This window comes from Eurosta solidaginis, chromosome 1 (assembly GCF_040869045.1).
Source record: "Eurosta solidaginis isolate ZX-2024a chromosome 1, ASM4086904v1, whole genome shotgun sequence".
NCBI classification, from domain to species: Eukaryota; Metazoa; Arthropoda; class Insecta; order Diptera; family Tephritidae; genus Eurosta; species Eurosta solidaginis.
In genome coordinates, this window is record NC_090319.1 from 302369485 (window position 1) to 302392053 (window position 22569).

At 34.3% G+C, this 22569-nt stretch overlaps 3 protein-coding genes across 10 annotated transcripts in view; 2 read left to right on the top strand and 1 right to left on the bottom strand.

Moving 5' to 3' along the window:
- Crz (Corazonin) overlaps positions 1 to 22569 on the bottom strand; it is an 81437-nt gene that overhangs the window by 51188 nt on the left and 7680 nt on the right. The window lies entirely within an intron of this gene.
- LOC137237534 (cystinosin homolog) lies at positions 1542 to 19565 on the top strand. 3 transcript variants are annotated; one of them, XM_067761274.1, is made up of 9 exons: positions 1542 to 1567; positions 10284 to 10391; positions 10472 to 10601; positions 13596 to 13778; positions 13847 to 14207; positions 14271 to 14441; positions 14516 to 14633; positions 17439 to 17541; positions 19312 to 19565. In XM_067761274.1, exons 2-9 carry the CDS (start codon positions 10322 to 10324, stop codon positions 19385 to 19387), a joined length of 1212 nt encoding a protein of 403 aa, XP_067617375.1. In that variant the 5' UTR covers positions 1542 to 1567; positions 10284 to 10321; the 3' UTR covers positions 19388 to 19565. The 3 variants fall into 3 exon arrangements, with proteins under 3 accessions (XP_067617375.1, XP_067617373.1, XP_067617372.1); XM_067761272.1 differs by having other exon boundaries at positions 1549 to 1700; XM_067761271.1 differs by lacking the exon at positions 1542 to 1567 and adding an exon at positions 9548 to 9667.
- LOC137237535 (cystinosin homolog) overlaps positions 21772 to 22569 on the top strand; it is a 34548-nt gene continuing 33750 nt past the window's right edge. For 2 of the 6 annotated variants that reach the window (XM_067761276.1, XM_067761277.1), the window contains exon 1: positions 21809 to 21928. The gene's annotated coding sequence lies outside the window, so the exon portion shown is untranslated. Of the gene's footprint in view, positions 21950 to 22569 lie in introns of all 6 variants that reach the window. The other 4 variants (XM_067761275.1, XM_067761278.1, XM_067761280.1 and 1 more) reach the window with 4 other exon arrangements.

Sequence of the window (22569 nt, forward strand, 5' to 3'; positions counted from 1 at the left end):
TAGTCACCCAGCGGTGTAAAACTTACTCTGTACTAAAGCACACATCAACAGCTTCAATTTGATACCCATAATGTAAAAATACATTCTAGGTGTATCCGGGTCCTCTTTTTGACCTATATCTCGAGACCCTAGCCACCCAGCGGCATAAAACTTACTCTGCACTAAAGCACATATCAACAGCTTCAATTTGATACCCATAATGTAAAAACACTGTCTAGGCGTTCACGGGCCCACGTTTTGGCCTATATCTCGAGACCCTAGTCACCCAGGGGTATGAAAATTACCCTTTATTAAAGCACTCATCATGAGCTTTCATTTGATATCCATATTCTATAAACACATTCTAGGGGTACCCGGGTCCACGTTTGGGCCTATATCTCGAGACCCTGTACCTCGATCGCAACCAAGCCTATGTGCAAACCACCGCGTGAGGTATACGCAACGTATGTAAAAGTTTGAACAAAATCGACCGGATAGTTTTTGATTCTATAAGCCTCACACAAAGGGACATTCATTTTTATATATATAGAAGATAAAATATTAAAACTCCGACCCTCGATTTTTTAATTAGAGGCAATCCAGCTACTATCGGACTAGCTTTTATTTAGTGCTTTAAACCTAGTTTTGAACCAGAAATTTGTATCTCAAATTTCTGATTTTCCTACAGGGTACATAAACATAACTCATACTTCAGCGCTATTGGTACAAATGTAATACCCTTTAGGTTAGTCCGTTGCTAGTGGTAAAAACTTCTAATTCAGAGCTTGAGTCAATGTACCAAATAAGAACCAGGTCGATAGTAGGTAGATTTTCACTAGTTCGGACTATAGAAAAGGTAATGCAGCGGGGGACAATTTCCACCGACTAGGACATCGCCAGGTTAAATTCGATAGTTGAAGCATGTAAAAGAGGACAAACTAATGAAGATTCGGAATGCACTTGAAGTGCGACATTTCAAAACTAGAAATTTTCCCGACAGGGTACCAACTCACCCGCCCTGTTGTTGTTGTTGTTGTTGTAGCCGCCCTCCCACCCCCTAGATTCATGAGGAGTTCGGGGTCGCCAGAGCCTGGGCTGTTAATGAAACAAGATTCGATACGGATAGGTTAGGTTGACAATTGGTTTGGAGAAGCTATATATTGCGCTGGCAACCCCTTGAAAGGGTTGCGCTACCCAACCCCTTGAATCTATTTGGTATTTTAGTCGCCTCTTACGACAGGCATACCTACCGCGAGTATATTCTAACCCCCTAACCCACTGTGAGAGAACTCAACTCACCAGCCGTCTTTAGCACCAGTTCGGAGCTAGTCGTTAAACTATATTTTCAGCGGGAAATATATTGAAGCAGCATTAATTTTAAGCCTTTTCCAAAGTTATTATGTAGTTATGTATTTGTTATTAATTAATCTTTTTTTTACAATTTTGTTTTGATTCGATTTGCATATTAACTCTGCACAAACATTTTGGTAGTCAGAATATATTCAATTCCTCAATACAACATACAAAAACGGGTATTTTATAGACGCCGGCTTTTAGTTGGATAGTAGACGTTGAATTGATCGGACTTGTAAGTACCTACGTACTTGCAGATTAGTTATTGAAAACGGTGACGATGCCCGTGAGAAGATAAAGCAATCAAAATTCAATAGTGAATATTTCGCATATACTTAATTCTTATTAAAGCCTCTGAGCACGTGAACGTGAGTGTTTTCTTTCGTCTAATTAAAATCTTTGTTATAACCTCACTTTTTGCAACAGTTGATACATCAATTGATGGAAAAATAAAATATCTTTCGAAATGCTAGGTTTAAATGTAATTAAAAACAGTCAGTATATATTCTTACAAGCTTGCACTTAAATGCTTGATTTTTATTTTAAAAGGACTCGAATTAGTCCAACTACAGTGAAGTGAGAAAAAAATTAAAAATCGTTTGCATTGTAATTTAAAAATTAAAAGCTCTGTACTGGCATGCGTTATGGACAATTTTGGTTTTTTTTTTAAGTTGAGAAGATTATTTTCCTTTGGTTTGGAATTTTTTGGTAATTTTTATAGCCTTATGCGTTTACGTTATGTTAATAATAATGAGCTTAAAGGCCGTGGTTAAATAAAACACAATGTTTAAAATTTCATTGGTTTTTTAATTTGTCAATATTTCGGCTTCAGTCTGAAGCCATCTTCAGGACTGTAAGTAAACACAAATGTATAAAAAGGGGGCATTCATTTCAGATACATGGTCATTAATTTGGAATATTATTGAGTTAAAAAGTGCGCAAATGTTCCTGAAAAAATTCTCGAAGAACTTGGCACTTTTTGGATTATACAATTGCGTTTTCTAAACTTGGAATTTGAATACCTTAAAATCAAGGCTATTCAAAAATTTGTATATTGAATTGCAAATCACAATACATGTACAAAATTGTATGTACACTGGAACTTTTTAAAATTAGAAAAAAAGAATTATATTAAATGTTTAAGGAATTTCGAGGGCCACCTTAATGAATAAATTTTGAATCAAAATTTTTTTCGGTGCTAGAATAAAAAAAAAATTTTTTTGGTGTCAATTTGAATATTATACCGAAGTGCCTTCACATGGTAGTGCTTTTTCTTAGCACTTTCATATGAAATTCAGGCCTTTTCATATGAATCGAATCATAACTCATGATGGCGTCTGCCAATTTTGCTCGTTTTTGGTACACTATTTTCTTTCTCCTCCCATTTTAAATTTTTCTAAAATAAATATTTCTAACTTCTACATACCTTTGTAACATTTTGGCTATTATATTTTTTCATAATGAGTTACTGTCAAATTCCATGCCAAGTATTATCTGTCACAAAAATGATGAAAATCATAAAAAAAAATACTCGGCGCGATTTACCTTGGAGGAGATTTAGGCCGAGCTTCCAATTTGCGCCGTGCTTCTTTTAGTTTTCCCTTCAAATTGTTTGCACGGGACCTACATGTTTTATGTTTTTTCAAAATTTTTGATGTTACTTTGAACCCAGCACCCTCGGTGTTGTAGGCGGCGCACGCTACCACCACACAACGACGGCCGCCATATGATGGAAATGTTAAAAAAATACAACCTGAAAATTAAATTGAGTAACTGTCAAGGCAGTGGATTTCTAGTTTAGGTGTTCAAGTTTAGAGTCGAGTGCTCTTACCTATTAGAGATATACGCCGCCGATTTTGGTAGTTTTTCGCAGCGGCGGCGGCGTCCGGCGCGTTGCTATATTTTCTACTCGTTTAAGACTGTTTAGGCCATTTATTGTTCACGCATCACACAATTCACCAAGTTATTAAAAAAAAATTTTATATTGCGATTGGCTGAAAGAATAAGCGAAATCAGTCATGCAAAATCCTTAGTAGGCAAACCGGAAGCTCATATCCAACTTGTTTACTCCATACCTCGTCATACACTTTACTGACCATACTAATAACATGGTTAAAACAGTAAAAATAGCCTCGGAAGTTGGCCGACAGGATTAATGGCCAATATAATTTCAAGATTTTCCTCACTGATAGATAGCGAGTTCTATCAGACGACTTTAACGAAGTTAGAACATCAATATCCCGGCTAAAAAACGACAAATCACAATGAAACATTGTACAACCGGCCGAGCTGTTCAAACACTGTGGTGAAGAATCATTAAATCTTGAAGAAGACAAACGATAAGAGAATCGACACACCAAAATAGTTTAAGTTTATGAGTTCCTTTCATAGTTTATGACACTGAGCAGCATTCTCACCACATTAACCAGGCTTCAGTAATATTTTAACACGCACCGCACCCGATGTCAACCTTACCTACCCGAGGGGAATCCTGTTACAAATATGAAAGTATTATACATATGAGTCGTTTATTTTGAAAGTGGTTTAAGTCCATTTAAAAAAATGGAGTTAATGATAACAATAATCACATTCCTATATAATCTTTTTTTTTATAAACAATTTAAGTCTAGTATCATTAAAATCACTATGATTTTGGGGACTTGAAAATTACTTAGCTAACAAAATCCAAAAAAATTATGTTGAAACTGGTTTAAGTCCACTGAAATAAAACTTATTATTTAAAATTTATTATTCTTAATTATTATCTGGAAGAAGCAATTCATAAAAGATTAAAAAACTCTAGTGCGAACCTGTAAATGGGCTAAGGATATGTTGGATGCGATTTATAAAAAATGCACCCTATAAAATGCTTTATAAAGAATCTATGGAAGAGGATAAAGAGTTAGGGGGTCAGAATATACCCGCGGTAGGTATGCCTGTCGTAAGAATCGACTAAAATACCAGATTCAAGGGGCTGTGTATTGCAAACCCTTCAGGCTGCCAGCGCAATATATAGTTTCTCCAAACCCAATTGTCAACCTCACCTATCCGCGGCGAATCCTGTTTCACTTGCAGACGAGGCTCTGGCGACCCCAAGCTCCTCATGGAATTTGAGGGTGAGGAGGGAGGGATGGTCTGAAGGTATAATGTTCTCAAGATAGTCGGGCTAGCACCTTAATGGTGCTGTGTTACCTGAGCGTACCGGATCTGTCTTCGGCAAAGGACATTCACATCAATAACACTCCCCAAAGCCTTCGGGGAGCAACCTTATCGCTACAACAACAACAACAACAACAAGAGTTCAAAATACTTGATTTATTACCTTGTCGGGGAAGACCAAGGAACTTCAACAAAATAAAATTAACACTATTATACAAAAATGTACTTCCCATTTCAACTCCTAAGTATAAAGATATGATGGAGTTACTAAGGTATATACAACCTATGCACCATTAATATTTTAACAACCTAACACATAATCTAAATCAGGAGAAATAATATGGCAAAATCTTCAATATTATCCCTAATAAATAAATGAATGTAAATTTAATTTTTTAATAAATGAATTAATATTTATTTTTAAAAACATTTCTTTAATTACATAAATAAAAATCTGTATCTAACTTGAAAACTTCCCTATTTAGTTTAAAACTATTACATTCATCTACATCAAAGATAAAATATTTATACCTTCTATTATTTAATTTCTTAAAAGTAAGTGGACTTATTCCTTTTCACAAACAAAAAAGTAATTTTATTAATTTTGAAAGTGGTTTAAGTCTATTTTAGGTTCTGAAACACAGCTTATTTCTATAGTAAAGTTTACTAAACATATTACGTTATATATTCTAATATGTTAAATGTCACAAAGCCATAAAAAAAATAATACTTACTTACTTAATTGGCGCTTAACCGTCTAAACGGTTATGGCCGTCCAACAAAGCGCGCCAGTCGCTCCTTCGCTCCGCCAACCGCCGCCAATTGGTCACACCAAGGGAGTTTAAATCGTTTTCCACCTGGTCCTTCCAACGGAGTGGGGGCCGCCCTCAAAAAATAATACTACTTAACAATATTTTTGAAACAAATCAAACACAAACCCTTAAATATCTGAATATAAGAAAAAATGGACTTAAACCACTTTAAAATAAACGACTCATATATTTAAATCGTTGCGGGATGGTCAGGCTTGTACCTTAAAGGACCATAATCATCGATAACACTCCCCAAAACCTTAGATGAGTATCTTTATCGCTACAATAACAACAACATGAGTTTGTAAGCTGCGAAATATTATAAGTGCACATGTACCCTACTGTTCTTGGCGTGTTCTTATCGAAAATGATAGTGTTTGAATTAAAATTAAAAGCTATATTTCACAAATTTAAATTTTCTCAAAGGGTTAAGATTTTTTTTCTTTTTGTCATAATAGTACGGTTCTTTATGGGAGAACTTTCAAGTTCAATTCCACTTTGTTAAATACACTTTGAGAGGCACGAAGCAAATTGGAAGAGAAGCTAGGCCTAAAATCTCTTCGGAGATTATCGCGCCTTGTGTTTACTTATTTTAACTATTTATTTATGTTTTTGTATGTTTTTAGCTGTGTAATATTACCCGCATAATATGACGTTTTAATGCGAAATCAGAATTTAACCTCTGATACAATATTTAAGCGCCAATACTTATGCTGTTTCGACAAGTTTGACGAGTTTTATGTAAAATTTTTTCTTGTGCACAGATTTGTTTATTGTTTTCTTTTTTTACGCGTTTGGCTCTCTACTGCTTTAAAACATTTTTATACTCAGCGTGCTTTACACACAGAGTATATTAACTTGGTTGGATAACGGTTGGTTGTACAGGTATAAAAGAATCGAGATAGATATAGACTTCCATATATCAAAATCATCAGTATCGAAAATAAATTAGAATGAGCAATGTCCGTCCGTCCGTCCGTCGGTCCGTTAACACGATGACTTGAGTAAATATTGAGAATAGATTGGTATTGAAACTGAGCGAAATCGGATGATAACCACGCCCACTTTCTATATATATAACATTTTGGAAAACACAAAAAACCTGATTATTTAGTAAATAATACACCTAGAACGTTGAAATTTGACGTGTGGACTGATATTGACACTCTTGATAAAAATTTGAAAGTTTTTTAAATGAGCGTGGCGTCGCCCACTTGTGATAAAATCTATTTTACAAATATTATTAATCATAAAACAAAAATCGTTAAACCTATCGTAACAAAATTCTGCAGAGAGGTTGCCTTTATTATAAGGAAGGCTTTGAAGAAAAATTAACGAAATCGGTTAAGGACCACGCCCACTTGTATATAAAAGATTTTTAAAAGGGTCGTGGACGAATAAAATAAGCTATATCTTTGCAAAAACGAGCTTTATATCAATGGTATTTCATTTCCCAAGCGGATTTATAACAATAAATAGGAAAAACTTCAAATTTAAAAAAATTGGGCGTGGCACCGCCCCTTTTATAACTAAGCACTTTTCTATGTTTCGGGAGCCTTAACTCGAAGAAAAACTAACGGATGGTAATAAAATTGGGTACACAAATTTTTCCTATTGCAGGAAATATAGAAAAAATGAACGAGATCGGTTAAAAACCATGCACACTTTTATATAAAAGATTTTTAAAAGGGTTTTAGACGAAAATAATAAGTTATATCTTAGCGAAAAAGAGCTTTGTATCAATAGAAATTTACTTTCTAAATTGAATTATAACATTAAATTCGAAAACACCAACATTTTTAAAAATGGGGTGGCACCGCCCCTTTTAGGACTATGTTTCGGGAGCCATAACTCGAAGATAAATCAACATGAAATGAAATTGTGTACAATATTTTTAGTAAAAATGGACGGGATCGGTTAAAGACCGCGGCAAATTAGATATAAAACAAATTTAAAAGGCACCAGAATAATAAGCTATAACTTAGCAAAAAATAGTTTTGAATCAATGATCAAGTTTTACTGTAAGAGGAAATGGGGAGACATTTTTTTTAAACGGGCGGTGCCACATGTTATGTAGAAAAGTAATTTATCTGAAATGAAATGTACAATTAAAGTTCACGCTGAGTATATAATGTTCGGTTACAAGCGAACTTAGACACCTTTACTTGTTTTTTTTTTTTAATGTAAAGCCGAATTGTTCTGATGTTTATGACAAATATACATATGTACCATATAGGGAAATCAGTAACTAGTGATACAAATTTCTGGTCTAGTTCTCCTAAAGTACCAAAAAAGTATTAGTCCGATAATTACTAGATTTTCTCTAGTTCAAAAGTCGATACACACTTTATGGTTCATATTTAACATATATGGCTACTGGCTTTAAAGAACTTCGACTAATAGTATGCCTTCTTTCCCTACACTTTAAAGCCTTTCCCTTAGGTAAACTCCATAGCATAAAGGTAAGCAAGTGGTTTTTTTTTTGGCATAACTTCAGCCGAATAATTTTAGACAATGACAAGCAACTTATATCTATGTCAATTCGAATTAAGTATGCCTAAGTCTTTCAGAGGATTATATTTCTATTTCTTGTTCAGTTGTTTGATGGGCCAATGTTTATAACCTTTGGGGTTTTTCATATAAGAGCTACATATTTTGACGGTGGTATATTTTGAAACTTCCTCAGGCTGCGTTTCGGTACATTTTGTACCTTCCTCGGGGGGAAGATAAAAACTATCTTAAACAGTGAGTTGATATTTCCTATGTAGATATTAATGGAGTGGCTTGGAACTATCGAAAAAGGGGATAAAATCGTGTTAAAAGCAACATGTTGAATTTCAGTCTGGTTCGGATCCAACGAAATAATGCGAACAAAAGAAACAGATTCAAACTGTAAATGTTTACACCGATTCGGAACTGTCGAAAAAGCACCAATAAATAAACTAGATCTTAAGTGGAAATTTGTATCTAGTTCGGAACTATATAAAAAGGTAATGCAGCGGGGAAAATTCCACCGCCTAGGATATGGTCATGTTAAATTCGCTTGTTGAAAGCATGTAAAAGAAATAAAAGGCGAACTAGGAGGGGTTTTGAATTCACTAGAAGCGCATCAGTTTTGAACTAGAGATTTTCCCTACAGGGTACGTATGGCTGATTTTACGTAGACTATGATATTCGTTTCCTAAGACTTTAGTAATAACAAATATGATTCATTGATAATTTCTTGGAAATGTTTTGATTTTTCTTAGAATGAGTTGAACCAAATTTAAGACGATATTATTCCTTTCCTTTCGGAAGTTAACTATGCAAGACAGAGTAAGCAAATGTGTAACATTAATTTCTGACATTTTTAGTGAAAGGTAATATTGAGTGGATAATTTTTTACGTTGGGATAAATCGGCAAATATAGACACCATGGATGAAAAATTGGAAATAAATTATTATCTTGTAATGCAAGAAGGTACAACCCACCACAGGCTAAAATCCACTTTTATTTTGTCTTTATTAAACATACAAGTTACGTTAAGGTACAAATTTGATCTTAGTTTCTTATTAAAGCATATGCATATGGAACAACCATTCATTACATAGGCTACTGGTTCCGTAGTCCCACCCGTCACTTTTAGGAAATGGTAATTATACGCAGCTGAACAGAGCTCACAGAGTATATTAATTTTATTCGCATAACGGTACCCCGTAACGGCATAAACTAATTGAGATAGATATAGACTCCTACGTATCAAAATGATCTGGGCGAAAAGAGAAATTCATTTAGCCATGTCCGTCTTTCCGTCTGCTCGTAAACACGATAACTTGAGTAAAGTTTGAGGTATGTCAATGAAATTTGGTATGTGAATTCCTGGGAACTCATCTTAGATCACTATTTAAAATGAACGAAATCGGACTATAACCACGCCCACTTTTTCGATATCGAAAATTTCGAAAAACCGAAAAAGTGCAATAGTTCATTACCAAAGACGGATAAAGCGATGAAACTTGGTAGAAAATCTTGGAAAATCAGTAAAATTTTGGACAATAGGCGTGGCACCGCCCACTTTTAAAAGAAGGTAATTTAAAATTTTGCAAGCTGCAATTTGGCAGCTGAGTATGTAATGTTCGGTTACACGCGAACTTAGCCTTCCTTACTTGTTTTTCGTTAAAATTGGACACCTTAGTTTTATATTTCCTCAGCTTCGTATGCAATTAGTAAAAGCCTTTCAGTGGTAAAATTTCAAAACGTCTATAATTACTAGTTAAAGGAGAATGGCTTAAAGTTTGTTTCAAAGTCGATTCAAAATATGCCATCCGTCGCTATGGAATGTATATCATAAAGATGAATATAAAAAATGATTTACCTCTTAGGGGTACGAAAAAAAAATAATCTCGGAAGCATTTAAGAAGCGAATGGTGTATGACTACGAAGATATAATGAGCCTTGGCAGACGTGGTTAACCATTTTAATCAATTGCATATTTATATATAGAACTAATGAACTCAATTTTCAATACGAATCCCTTAGTTTCTTTGAATTATAGTACCTTTTCATTATAAGTTGTTCTTCTTGAACATACTTTCGATGATTGGGATTCGTGCAGTGAGATGGTCATCTATTAAAAGAACTGCGATGACTCGGGTTAGCACTGCCACTCTCACTGGATAACTCCAAATCAATATTTGCACTTCATATGGGAGTCACCTATAGATGACGGGGTTGTAGTACTCACTGAGCTGTATGAACCGATCCGTACCGATCCGTTGGCTTAAGAGAACTGCACTCAAAAGTCAGGAGGCGGGGGAATAAAAAGATTAAAAGGCATTGCCGCCGTCGTCCAACGCTGGCTGACACCCACTAGAATTTTTAAGTGAATTATATTAAAAGAAGTATTCACTGGTTTTATACTTAAGAGCCATTGTGATTTATACCCTTATTATTATAAACAAATTAATCAGTGATTATTTTTATATTAAATGTGATTTTAGATATAAAAGCTGAAACTAAACGAAGGAGGCTGCATAAAATGGGAGGCTGCAATGGTAACGGTATTCGAAAATGTACCAAAATTTTAATATTATCAATATTAGCAATAGGTGAGCATAAACAATTAAATAATGAAATAAGATAATCAATGTATAATCACGCACGAGTTAATACCTCTTTCCCCTTACAGGCGATCTAACAACACAGACAGTCACTGCCATGCGAAACGATTTGAATGGGAAAGACACATCGTTGAGTGTTTCCACTTATGACCTTACAGTATTAGTGCAAGGAAATACATCATTTGAAGTTTTGGTGAGGTAAGTAATGTTCAGAGGTTGAAAGGTTGGATATCGCCATAGTAGAATGCAATACTCATATGCGAAAAACAAAGCGCCCGAAAAACTCTGTACTAAATCAGGGGGATACACTTTTCTTTTCAAGGTGCACGGATTGCCCGGATGATTTATATTCGTCGACAAAATATGCAAGACTACGAGAGCCACCCAATGCGAAGTTATAGCATGTATCAGAACCAGGGGTGAGCGTGAGCTTAGCACCTGCTAAGCGACCTTATATGTACATATATGATAAGCGAGAGCACGATGGCTACTTTGTCAAAATCAAAGACAGCTCTTTTAGTTTGATCAAAGATGGTCTATGGTTTGATTTGGATGGTCGTACAGTAAGGAAGTGTCGCACGCGCTCTTAAAACATAGTACCAACGAGTGCGTGTGAGAGCTCTCTGTTCAAGGATTGAAATCAAACTAAATCATTGTTTACTATATAGTTTGGCAGCTTATTTTGAGGTTATGTTGCGAATAGAGTGGAAGGCAGTGGACTAGGCAGTCGAATGACACATAATGAAGGAATGGTATTGGGAGTTTTTTCAAAGTTAAAAAAAAATGATAAGAGCTTTAATATAAATAAAAATATTGTTTTAATAACAACAAAAACTTGGATAACGGTTGGTTGAACAGGTATAACGGAATCGAGATAGATATAGACTTCCATATATCAAAATCATCAGTATCGAAAAAAAATTTGATTGAGCCATGTCCGTCCGTCCGTCCGTCCGCCGGTTAACACGATAACTTGAGTAAATATTGAGATATCTTCACCAAATTTGGTACAGGAGGATCTGGACCCAGAATAGATTGGTATTGAAAATGAGCGTAATCGGATGATAACCACGCCCACTTTTTATATATATATAACATTTTGGAAAACACAAAAAACCTGATTATTTAGTAAATAATACACCTACAATGTTGAAATTGGCATGTGGACTGATATGAGACTTGATAAAAGTTTGAAAAAAAAATTTTTTAAATATAAATAAATAAATACATTTTACCAATATTATTAATCATAAATCAAAAACCGTTAAACCTATTGTAACAAAATTCGACAGATAGGTTGCCTTTACTATAAGGAATGATTTGGAGAAAAATGAACGAAATCGGTTAAGGACCACGCCCACTTTTATATAAAAGGTTTTTAATCTTTTTTATCTTTGCAAATTGGTATTTCATTTCCCAAGTGGATTTATAACAATAAATAGGAAAAACTTTAAATTTAAAAAAATGGGCGTGGCACCGCCTCTTTTATGACTAAACAATTTTCTATGTTTCGGGAGCCATAATTTGAAGAAAAATTAACGGATCGTAATACAATTCGGTACACAGATTTCCCCTATAGCAGGAAATATTTCTAGAAAAAATGGACGAGATCGGTTAAAGACCACGCCCACTTTTATATAAAAAATTTTTAAAATGGTCGTAGACGAAAATAATAAGCTATATCTTAGCGAAAAAGAGATTTGTATCAATAGAATTTTACTTTCTAAATTGAACTATAATATTAAATTGGAAAACACTAAAATTTTTGAAAATGGGAGTGGCACCGCCCCTTTTATGACTAAGAAATTTTCTATGTTTCAGGATCCATAACTCGAAGAAAAATTAACATATCGTAATGAAATTGTGTACACATATTTCCTTATAGCAGAAAATATTTCTAGTAAAAATGGACATGATCGGTTAAAGACCATAGCAACTTAGATATAAAACAAGATTAAAGGGGTCGTAGACTAGAATAATAAGCTATAACTTAGCAAAAAATAGTTTTGAATCAATGATATTTCACTTATCAAGTTTTATTGTAAGAGGAAATGGGGAGAAATTTTTTTTAAACGGGCGGTGCTACGTGTTATGTAGAAAAGTAATTTATCTGAAATGAAATGTGCAATTGAAGCTCACGCTGAGTTTATAATGTTCGTTTACACCCGAACTTAGACACCTTTACTTGTTTTATTATGCAGAACCAGTGACAAGTTAAACCTTTAAATCCGAATTAAAAGTAAACTAGACGCGCTAGACTAAAAGTTTGTTCAAAAAATGTGTCTATTCGATGCCACCTTTCGGAAAATTACTATCAATACTCTGTTGCAACAATCCTCTTCTACAGTGTAATTTAACGTGGGATACCTCCTAGGAAGATTAGGTCACGGTTCTCCTCCAAATTGCGATGTGATGCTTTTTTATTTTTTCCAAAAATTTAGTATGGATCTACAGATTTGGAATTTGGTATCTACAGAAACAGTGGTGCGAACCCCTTTTTGACACAAAAACGGTTTGTGAAGTATTTTGATGTTTTAAATTACCTGCCCCAGAATAAGAAACGTTAGACCTTTGGTATAGTATGCACTTCTCACATAGGAAATTATTACTACGTAATGATCTTTTCAGAGCTCATATGGGCATTTTGCAATAACAATATTTGCTTAGAGCTTATTAATTTTACAAGTGAATTTTCATTTTAATTAGTTCTGTATCGTGTAAGCAGTTTTGACGTCAACTTTGAAGCGTTAACTGAGCCTCATTAGAAACTCCAAAAGCTTTAAGAAAAAGAAATTTTCGGTCATTTAGGGAGAACTTTACTCCCCAGAAGCTTACTCATTCTAAAATAGCAAAAATAGAAAAATATCAAGACCAAGCGTCTTTTCCAATTTATGGAATGCTGCTTTTCCTAACCTTGCCCTAAAATTTTTGGACCACTGGTGGCTCAGCCCAAGTTTGGAAGCACAACCAATACATTGTGTTGAATTACCCAGCTCCTTTCAATACACTGTACTTTAAATATGTATATATTTAGAAATACTTTGGAATTCAGGGACTCCTTGTTCTCTAAAATTTGGGGGAAAATCTCGCTTAAAAGTATGCTAATTTTAGGAAATTGGAACCACTGACGGCTATACATACATATATAATTAGCAAGAAGTTTGCTATTAGATATATTATTTTATAACACAGGCGTCCATTGGAACGAGATGTTAATGTCAGTTTGGTCAGACAGCATGAAGCGCTGGTGGAACTACGTCCTAATGACTTCACAATAACTGCTGGTAATCCACAAAATCAGACAATTACTATCTTTGGTATTCAACCGGGGCACTTAGAGATCACTGCCAAAAGTGTATCGAACGAAACATGGATGTAAGTTTGCAACGTGATATACTTATTTAAATATCTACTTATAAACCATTACATGTTTTCTGCCATAGTGTGGATGACTTATTTGTACGCGTAACTGTTGCCAAATCAGAGGCCTTAATTGTTATATCGGTAGTGGTTGGTTGGATGTATTTTAGTGCTTGGTCTTCATCATTTTATCCACAAATTCATAGGAATATCAAAAAGCGATCCGTAGTTGGCCTAAACTTTGATTTTCTTGCTCTTAACTTATTGGGATTTTTGATGTATGGTATTTTTAATTGCGGTCTCTATTGGATACCTGGAATCCAATCGGAATATTTCAGTCGTCATCCACGTGGTTTAATTCCTGTGCTGCTTAACGATGTTGTCTTCTCACTGCATGCCAGTTGTGCTACTATATTTATTATAGGTCAATGTTTTGTTTATGACGTAAGTATAAATGGTTTTCAAGAATTACAATTAAATACTTGTGTATGTTATCTTCAATTAAAGCGCGGTGATCAAAGATTATCAAATATAGCTTCAACAATTTTAATTGTAGTCGGCATAATTCTATTAACCATCGGTATAATGGCTGTAATGAATGTCATACAGTGGTTGGACTTCCTTTACTATTGTAGCTACCTTAAATTGGTGGTAACAGTTATTAAATATGTGCCACAGGTTTGTAGAAATTTGGCTGAAGCCTTAATATGTTATAATGTAGTCTAACCAAAATTTTCAAAACCTCTGAAAAGGCCGTCATGAATTATCGTCTCAAAAGTACCAAAGGTTGGAGCGTATACAATGTTCTTATGGACTTAACTGGTAGTATTCTAAGTATGCTACAGATGATTTTAAATGCCTACAATTATGGTAAATATTTTTCAGACAAAAATCATGCCTATTAATGAGCTAAAATTAACCTTATATCTACTGTTTTTTTCTCTTTTAAATCAGTCCAGATCACTTGTTTTTTAATATGTTTCAATAATATTGTCAGTAAAGATTAGATATTGACAAATATTAAGTTATGCAAGAGTATCGTGTAGTATTAAACTTCGTTAATTTTTGCTTTGAGCTCCGCATATGTGTATCATTATACTCAGTTGAGCAGAGCTCACAGAGTATATTAACTTTGATTGGATAGCGGTTGGTTGTACAGGTATAAAGGAATCGAGATAGATATAGACTTCCATATATCAAAATCTTCAGTATCGAAAAAAAATTCGATTGAGCCATGTCCGTCCGTCCGTCCGCCCGTCTGTCCGTTAACACGATAACTTGAGTAAATTTTGAGGTATCTTGATGAAATTCGGCATGTAGGTTCCTGGGCACTCATCTCAGATCGCTATTTAAAATGAACGATATCGGACAATAACTATGCCCACTTCTTCGATATCGAAAATTTCGAAAAATCGAAAAAGTGCGATAATTCATTACCAAATACGGATTAAGCGATAAAAATTGGTAGGTGAGTTGAACTTATGATGCAGAATAGAAAACTAGTAAAATTTTGGACAATGGGCGTGGCACCGCCCTCTTTTAAAAGAAGGTAATTTAGAAGTTTTGCAAGCTGTAATTTGGCATTCGTTGAAGATATCATGATGAAATTTGGCAGGAACGTTACTCTTATTACTATATGTCTGCTTAATAAAAATTAGCAAAATCGGAGAACGACCACGCCTACTTTTTAAAAAAAAAAAATTTTTTTTTTGCAACAAAATATAAAAATAAAATAAAATTTCAAAATGGGCGTGGCTCCGCCCTTTTTCATTTAATTTGTCTAGGATACTTTTAATGCCATAAGTCGAACAAAAATTTACCAATCCTTGTGAAATTTGGTAGAGGCTTAGATTCTAGGACGATAACTGTTTTCTGTGAAAAAGGGCGAAATCGGTTGAAGCCACGCCCAGTTTTTATACACAGTCGACCGTCTGTCCCTCCGCTCGGCCTTTAACACGATAACTTGAGCAAAAATCGATATATCTTTACTAAACTCAGTTCGCGTACTTATCTGAACTCACTTTGTATTGGTGTAAAAAGTGGCCGAAATCCGACTATGACCACGCCCACTTTTTCGATATCGAAAATTACGAAAAATGAAAAAAATGCCATAATTATATACCAAATTCGAAAAAAGGGATGAAACATGGTAATTGTATTGGTCTATTGACGCAAAATATAACTTTAGAAAAAAACTTGGTAAAATGGGTGTGACACCTACCATATTAAGTAGAAGAAAATGAAAAAGTTTTGCAGGGCGAAATCAAAAGACCTTGGAATCTTGGAAGGAATACTGTTAGTGGTATTACATATATAAATAAATTAGCGGTACCCGACAGATGATGTTCTGGATCCCCTGGTCCACATTTTGGTCGATATCTCGAAAACGCCTTCACATATATACATAACTAAAGGCCACTCCCTTTTAAAACCCTCATTAATACCTTTAATTTGATACCCATATCGTACAAACACATTCTAGAGTCACCCCTGGTCCACGTTTATGGCGATATCTCGAGAAGGCGTCCACATATAGAACTAAGGCCCACTCCTTTTTAAAATACTCATTAACACCTTTCATTTGATACTCATATCGTACAAAAAAATTCTAGAGTCACCCCTGGCCCACCTTTATGGCGATATCTCGAAAAGGCATCCACCTATAGAACTAAGGCCCACTCCCTTTTAAAATACTCATTAACACCTTTCATTTGATACCCATATCGTACAAACAAATTCTAGAGTCACCCCTGGTCCACCTTTACGGCGATATCTTGAAAAGGCGTCCACCTATAGAACTAAGGCCCACGCCCTTTTAAAATACTCATTAACACCTTTCATTTGATAGCCATATCGTACAAACGCATTCTAGAGTCACCCCTGGTCCACGTTTATGGCGATATCTCGAGAAGGCGTCCACATAAAGAACTAAGGCCCACTCCTTTTTAAAATACTCATTAACACCTTTCATTTGATACCCATATCGTACAAAATATTCTAGAGTCACCCCTGGCCCACCTTTATGGGGATATCTCGAAAAGGAATCCACCTATAGAACTAAGGCCCACTCCCTTTTAAAATACTCATCAACACCTTTCATTTGATACCCATATCGTACAAACAAATTCTAGAGTCACCCCTGGTCCACCTTTATGGCGATATCTTGAAAAGGCGTCCACCTATAGAACTAAGGCCCACGCCCTTTTAAAATACTCATTAATACCTTTCATTTGATACCCATGTCGTACAAAGTAAATTCTAGAGTCACCCCTGGTCCACCTTTATGGCGATATCTTGAAAAGGTGTCCACCTATAGAACTTAGGCCCACTCCCTTTTAAAATTATCATTAACACATTTCATTTGATACCCATATCGTACAAACAAATTCTAGAGTCAGGCCTGGGCCACCTTTATGGCGATATCCCTAAATGGCGTCCATCTATAGAACTATGGCCCACTTCCTCCTTAAATACTCTTTAATACCTTCCATTTGATACATATGTCATACAAACACATTCCAGGGTTACCCTAGGTTCTTTTTACAACATGGTGATTTTCCCTTACTTTGTCTCCACAGCTCTCAACTGAGTATGTAAAGTTCGGTTACACCCGAACTTAGCCTTCCTTACTTGTTTTCAATAGAGTTAACATATGAATACATTACTACTTTGCAGATGACTGGGTATCAATATTTGGCGATCCCACGAAATTCGGCTTAGGACTAATCTCAGTACCGTTCGATGTTCTCTTTATTCTACAACACTTTGTGTTTTACAGGTAAGTTAATATGGTTTAAAAAATTGTTCAAAGAAAATGGCAGAAATGCCCGAGTTCAAATCCGACTCATAACACATTAAGAACAAACAAGCTTTAGAAGGCTTTTCTGAAACCTCTACTTCATATCATATATATCGGCATTAACTTGGTCAAAATAAGAGGTCAACCCCATCGCCTATCTGAAACTCGAGCATTCACTCTTGTCTTGCTGTTCAGATGACTGCATATCATAAGCAAGTTGGAAACCTTTGCGCCCCCTTTTATGGTTAAACTATAACGCTACGTTATAAACAAGTATGCAAGTTTAATTTTAAAAATACACCACTACGAATGTCAAGCTATAAAATAAACTAAAATAGAATGAAATAAAAGAAAACAAAACCAAATAAAATAAAACAGAAAATGTAAAAGAAAATAAAATTAAATTAAGTTAAATTAAGTAAAATTAAATTAAATTTAAATTAAATAAAACAAAATAAACCTAAATTAAATAAGTTAAAATGAGGTAAAATAAAATAAAATAAAATAAAATAAAATAAAATAATATAAAATAAAATAAAATAAAACAAAATAAAATAAAATGAAATGAAATGAAATAAAATAGAATAAAATAAAATATAATACAGTAAAATATAATAAAATGAAATGAAACTAAATAAAATAAAATAAATTCAAAGAAAATAAAATAAAATAAAAAAAATAGAAAAAATAAAATAAAATAAAACAAAATTTAATTAAATTCAATAATAATATAAAATAAAATAAAATAAAACAATAAAATAAAATGAAATAAAATATAATATAGTAAAATAATATAAAATGAAATGAAACTAAATAAAATAAAATAAATTTAAAGAAAATAAAATAAAATAGAAAAAATAAAATACAATAAAACAAAATGAAATTTAATTAAATAACATAAAATAAATTAAAATAAAATTAAAAAAACTAAAAACAAAAATGTATTTAAAAAAAACAAAACAAATGCAAGGGGCGATAAAATAAAACAAAATGCAATAAAATTTATGAAAATAAAAAATAAATAAAATAAAACAAAATAAAAAAATTTAAATAAGAACTTGAGATTTAGCGACCTTTGTGTTCTTAATCTATAATTATCATAGATACAAATAAGATAACATAAGGGAAAGGGAAAGAAATAAAAGAAGAGGAAAGGAAGGTAAAAAAAGCAAAGATACAGTGACGTCTGTAGTGGTTAATTTTTAACTGTGAACTCTAATTAGCATTAATCAGTTGAGGTCTGGTACCCTGCTATCAAATTTGGATGGTTATAATGAATATAACACAGCATGAATTTTATGCTTAATGGAATTATAGAAACCTCCCGAGGTGACAGTTATAAGTGATAAGGCTCAATGCAATGCCCGATGTGACGGATCTCTCTTAATAAATAAATAAATAAATACAACGAGTGACAACCCTCCGAAGATAATTAAAGCCAAATTCCTCTTCCAATTTTGCGTCGTGCTCCTTTTTACTTTTTCCTAGAAATTGGCGGGACGGGACCTACATGCTTTACGTCTACTCCGAGCGGCACCTGCAAGGCAGTTAAGTTTTCACTGAGAAGCTTGAGTGTATATTGAGAGAGATACCATAAGAGATCTTGTATTTTGTCTTTAAAAGAACTAGTTACCGATTCGAACTAATAAAAAATGGGAACTGGTGGCACTTTGTTCCTCAAACCCGATTTCGGAGCAGACAATAATAAACACAATAATATTGTTAACAATTTTTGTTTGTTTTTTCTAGGAAAAAGATTTTTAACTCAACGCTTACAGATATCACAGAAGTGGCCATCAACGAAAATGGGAAGCAACGATATTAAATTTTTCTACAAGGATAATTCAATAATGTAATGTGTTCTTATCTAATATGTTGCAGTGCAATAACGCCCGTGGAAATAACGCCCGTAAAAAAGGAAATATAGACTAAAACTTTGTATGAAGATTGCACACATTGTAAATATTGTAATATAACGTATTTGAATCAATAAAAAAAATTGTTTTGATAAACTAAAATGCAATATTAGAAAAACTCTGCTTTGCACATAGAGTATATTAACTTTGATTGGATAACGGTTGGTTGTACAGGTATAAAGGAATCGAGATAGATATAGACTTCCATATATCAAAATCATCAGTATAAAAAAAAATTTGATTGAGCCATGTCCGTCCGTCCGTCCGTATGTCCGTTAACACGATAACTTGAGTAAATATTGAGATATCTTCACCAAATTTGGTACACGAGCTTATCTGAACCCAGAGTAGATTGACATTGAAAATGAGAGAAATCGCAGGATAACCACGCCCACTTTTTATATATATAACATTTTGGAAAACACAAAAACCTGAATATTTAGTAAATAATACATCTAGAATGCTGAAATTTGACATGTGGACTGATATTGAGAGTCTTGATAAAAATGTTTCTAAGTCTCACCTATCAACGATCATTGGCGTTTTGACAGTGCACTGTCCCATGGGTGTCCATGCGGTACGTCTCAATATACTGGAAACTCCATCCTGCTGCAGCTGTATGGAGGATGAAGAGATGGAATCATCAAATCACTTTATGCTTGATTGCCCAGCTTTTTCCAGAACAAGGCGAAAGTACTTAGGTCGCGACTCACTTGGATCTCCCGAGGATTTATCCAAGGCGGAGATCGGTATCATTCGGAACTTTATCCTTGCTACCCAACGATTCTCTGAATAGCTATATTTACGTCACCGTTATTTTATTTTATTGTATGTGGTATCACAACGGACCGTCATGTTGTCCAAGTGAGCTTCCCCTATCAGGGTAGCTACCACCAAACCTAACCCAACCTGTTAGCAGTTAATAGTGGCACAGACATCAGATCTACTTAAACGCAGCAACTAGCATAAGTCGGAGAAAGCGTCTAGTATTTGCCAAGAGAACGGAGATATTTTATAGCACAGATTCTGGTGGCCGCCGTGATGTGGTGGTAGCGAGCTCAGCCTATAACACCGAAGATCCTGCATTCACACCGCGGGCAAAGCGACATCGAAAAATTGGAAAAAAGTTGTTTGCATTAGAAAAACAATTTTCTAAGCGGGGCGCCCCTCGGCAGTAATTTGGCAAACACTCCGAGTGTATTTCTGCCATGAAAAGCTTCTCAGCGAAAACCCATCTGCCTTGCAAATGCCTTTCGAAGTTGGTCTAAAGCATGTACATAGGTCACATCCCTCCAATTTGTTTTATAGCAGCACGATGCAAATTGAAAGAGAAGCTCGGCCTCAAATCTCTTCCTAGGTTATCGCGCCTTACAATTATAGGTTCTGGTTTCTGATGGGGGTTTTCAGTTTGGTCGTTGAGTAAACTTCTGGGAACACTATGGACTTATTCGTTTTATTGAAGTTCTCACAGACCGGCCAGTTCAACCTAACCTTGGAAGATTCGATTTATAATTTATAAATAGGCGAAGAAGCGATAACTAGCGTAACTTCCTACGTCACGGCCAACTAATTTTACAGATGATGAAATGATAAACTTCAGAAAAATAAATCTGCCAATACATATATATATCTTTTAAAAGCGTGCAACCGCTGGGTTATTGGCCGTAAGTGCTGCTTAGTGAATACAATGCGAAAATTAGGTTCTCTCTAGGCAGCTGTGCCTTTTTAGGGGTTGATTCCAAAAATAGTGAAAACCGAGAAATCGAAAGATTTACTCCTTAACACAAGTGCTATTTGGCGTTGACTAGGTAATTAAAGACTAAAGGAGTCTCAGAAAAAAATAGCATTCTTAAAAAACCTTTGGCGAATAGTAAGGAAAATTGCTCCGGCTTCGATATGTAGGCCATGCTACACAGCATAGGAGAAACAGGCGGATTATGACTTGTATTATTATTCGTCAATTAGCGCTAATATTTGTATTTCTAAAGTAAATTTCAATTTTAATTTAAATTTTTAATCATTCGCGTCCACAAAAAAACTGTATTATTTCGAAATAATAAACATATCGCTTGGCAATTTTTTTAAGTTATCTTCCACTACGCTTAATCTACTGTGGATGTTGCCTCATATTGACAAAAAAATTCTTATCAACCGCCCCACAGAACATTCTTTGGGTTTCCCTGCATAATATTCTGTACGGTATGTTTGTTTTGGAAATCAGTCTTTATTAATGTGAACAATTTGAGCAATCAGCTGTTTATGAGATTGCGTTTTTTTTGTTTTAATAACAAATGGTGTAGGTACTCTAATTACAAAATTGAATGCATCGCCTTTAGTCGCGATTTAAACATCGACGTGATAAGAGTCATTTCGCATTTAAATTGCTAAAAAAATAAAAACAAACATATATTCGACGCGGGGCCGGTACACGTGCGTGGTTAAATAAATATGTAAATATAAAAATTACAAAGGTTGCATACATTTTATTTGAATAATTAAGTTGGCAGTGACTTGAAAATGAGAATCGTTACTTACTTTCAAAATTAATAAAATTACAAAAGTTACGCTTGGTTCTGGTTTTTAATTTTTAATATTGGTCAGCAATTTATTACTATATGATAAAAATATGTATATTGGACCGTATTGAAAATGCCAAAGTACGGAAAATTTAAGATAATGAGCAAAAATTTGATTTTTGTGTGTTTTTGTTTTAAAAAATGATCCTACAAAAATATTTCATATAGCAATTTTTATTATAATTTTTTTTTTTTTGATATGGCTGAATCTACAAATGCAAATATGTACATTGAAATAAAAATATGTTCGCTTAAAATAAGGAGGGCCCATGTCGATATTTTTTGTTTTTTTTTTTTAGTACAAAAATTGTGCCGGGTGAAAGTTAATGCGATCTCGGGGATCCCCATAGCATTTTCATGACGAATCATGTATCATTTTTATTTTTCGAACTTTTTTCAAAAAAATCCGCAACTAAAATTATAATCGGCGGCCGCCGTGGTGTGATGGTAGCGTGCTCCGCCTACCACACCGAAGATCCTGTGTTCACGCCCCGGGAAAAGCAACATCGAAAACT